This window comes from Chaetura pelagica, unplaced genomic scaffold (genome assembly GCF_000747805.2).
Source record: "Chaetura pelagica isolate M959 unplaced genomic scaffold, ChaPel_1.0 scaffold520, whole genome shotgun sequence".
Lineage (NCBI taxonomy): Eukaryota > Metazoa > Chordata > Aves > Apodiformes > Apodidae > Chaetura > Chaetura pelagica.
Window position 1 is genome coordinate 399,806 of NW_009951812.1, and position 462 is coordinate 400,267.

General features: G+C 68.6%; 1 protein-coding gene across 1 annotated transcript in view; it reads right to left on the reverse strand.

Moving 5' to 3' along the window:
• Window positions 1-405, reverse strand: part of DCAF7 (DDB1 and CUL4 associated factor 7) — an 11,054-nt gene extending 10,649 nt beyond the window's left edge. The window contains exon 1 of the mRNA XM_010008093.1: window positions 268-405. Within this exon, the coding sequence (XP_010006395.1) occupies window positions 268-405 (138 nt within the window). The remainder of the gene's footprint in view (window positions 1-267) is intronic.
• Window positions 406-462: the final 57 nt, after the last annotated feature.

The window sequence follows — 462 nt, forward strand, 5'->3', positions numbered from 1 at the left end:
AGCCACAGGCCCTTCCTGGCTGAGGCCCAGCCAGCAGCACCCACGGCTCTTCCCTCCTCCAACCCCTCCGTCTCCCAGCAGCTGAGGAAGGAGACCAGCACGAGCCCAGCCCGGCACCCTGCACCTGAGGGGAACAGGCTCCACAGAGCTCCCAAGGCTGCAGGGCTCCCTGCAGCCACACCCCGGCGCTGGGGAGCCCCTGGAACCGGTGGGATGAAGAGGATGGGCTCCCTCCTCCCCGTGGCTCCCCGGGCCCGCCGCTCCCACCTTGTTGTTATACTCCTCCACGAAGCTGCCCAGCGCCAGGCGGAACCTCTTGTCCGGCCGGACGCTCCAGTTCATGGCGTACACGGTCCAAGGAGCTTCATATTTATAGATCTCCTTCTGCTTCCCATGCAGAGACATGGCTCGGCCGAGAGGGCCCCGGGCAGCGGCGGGGCCGGGGGGGGGCGGCCCGAGGGG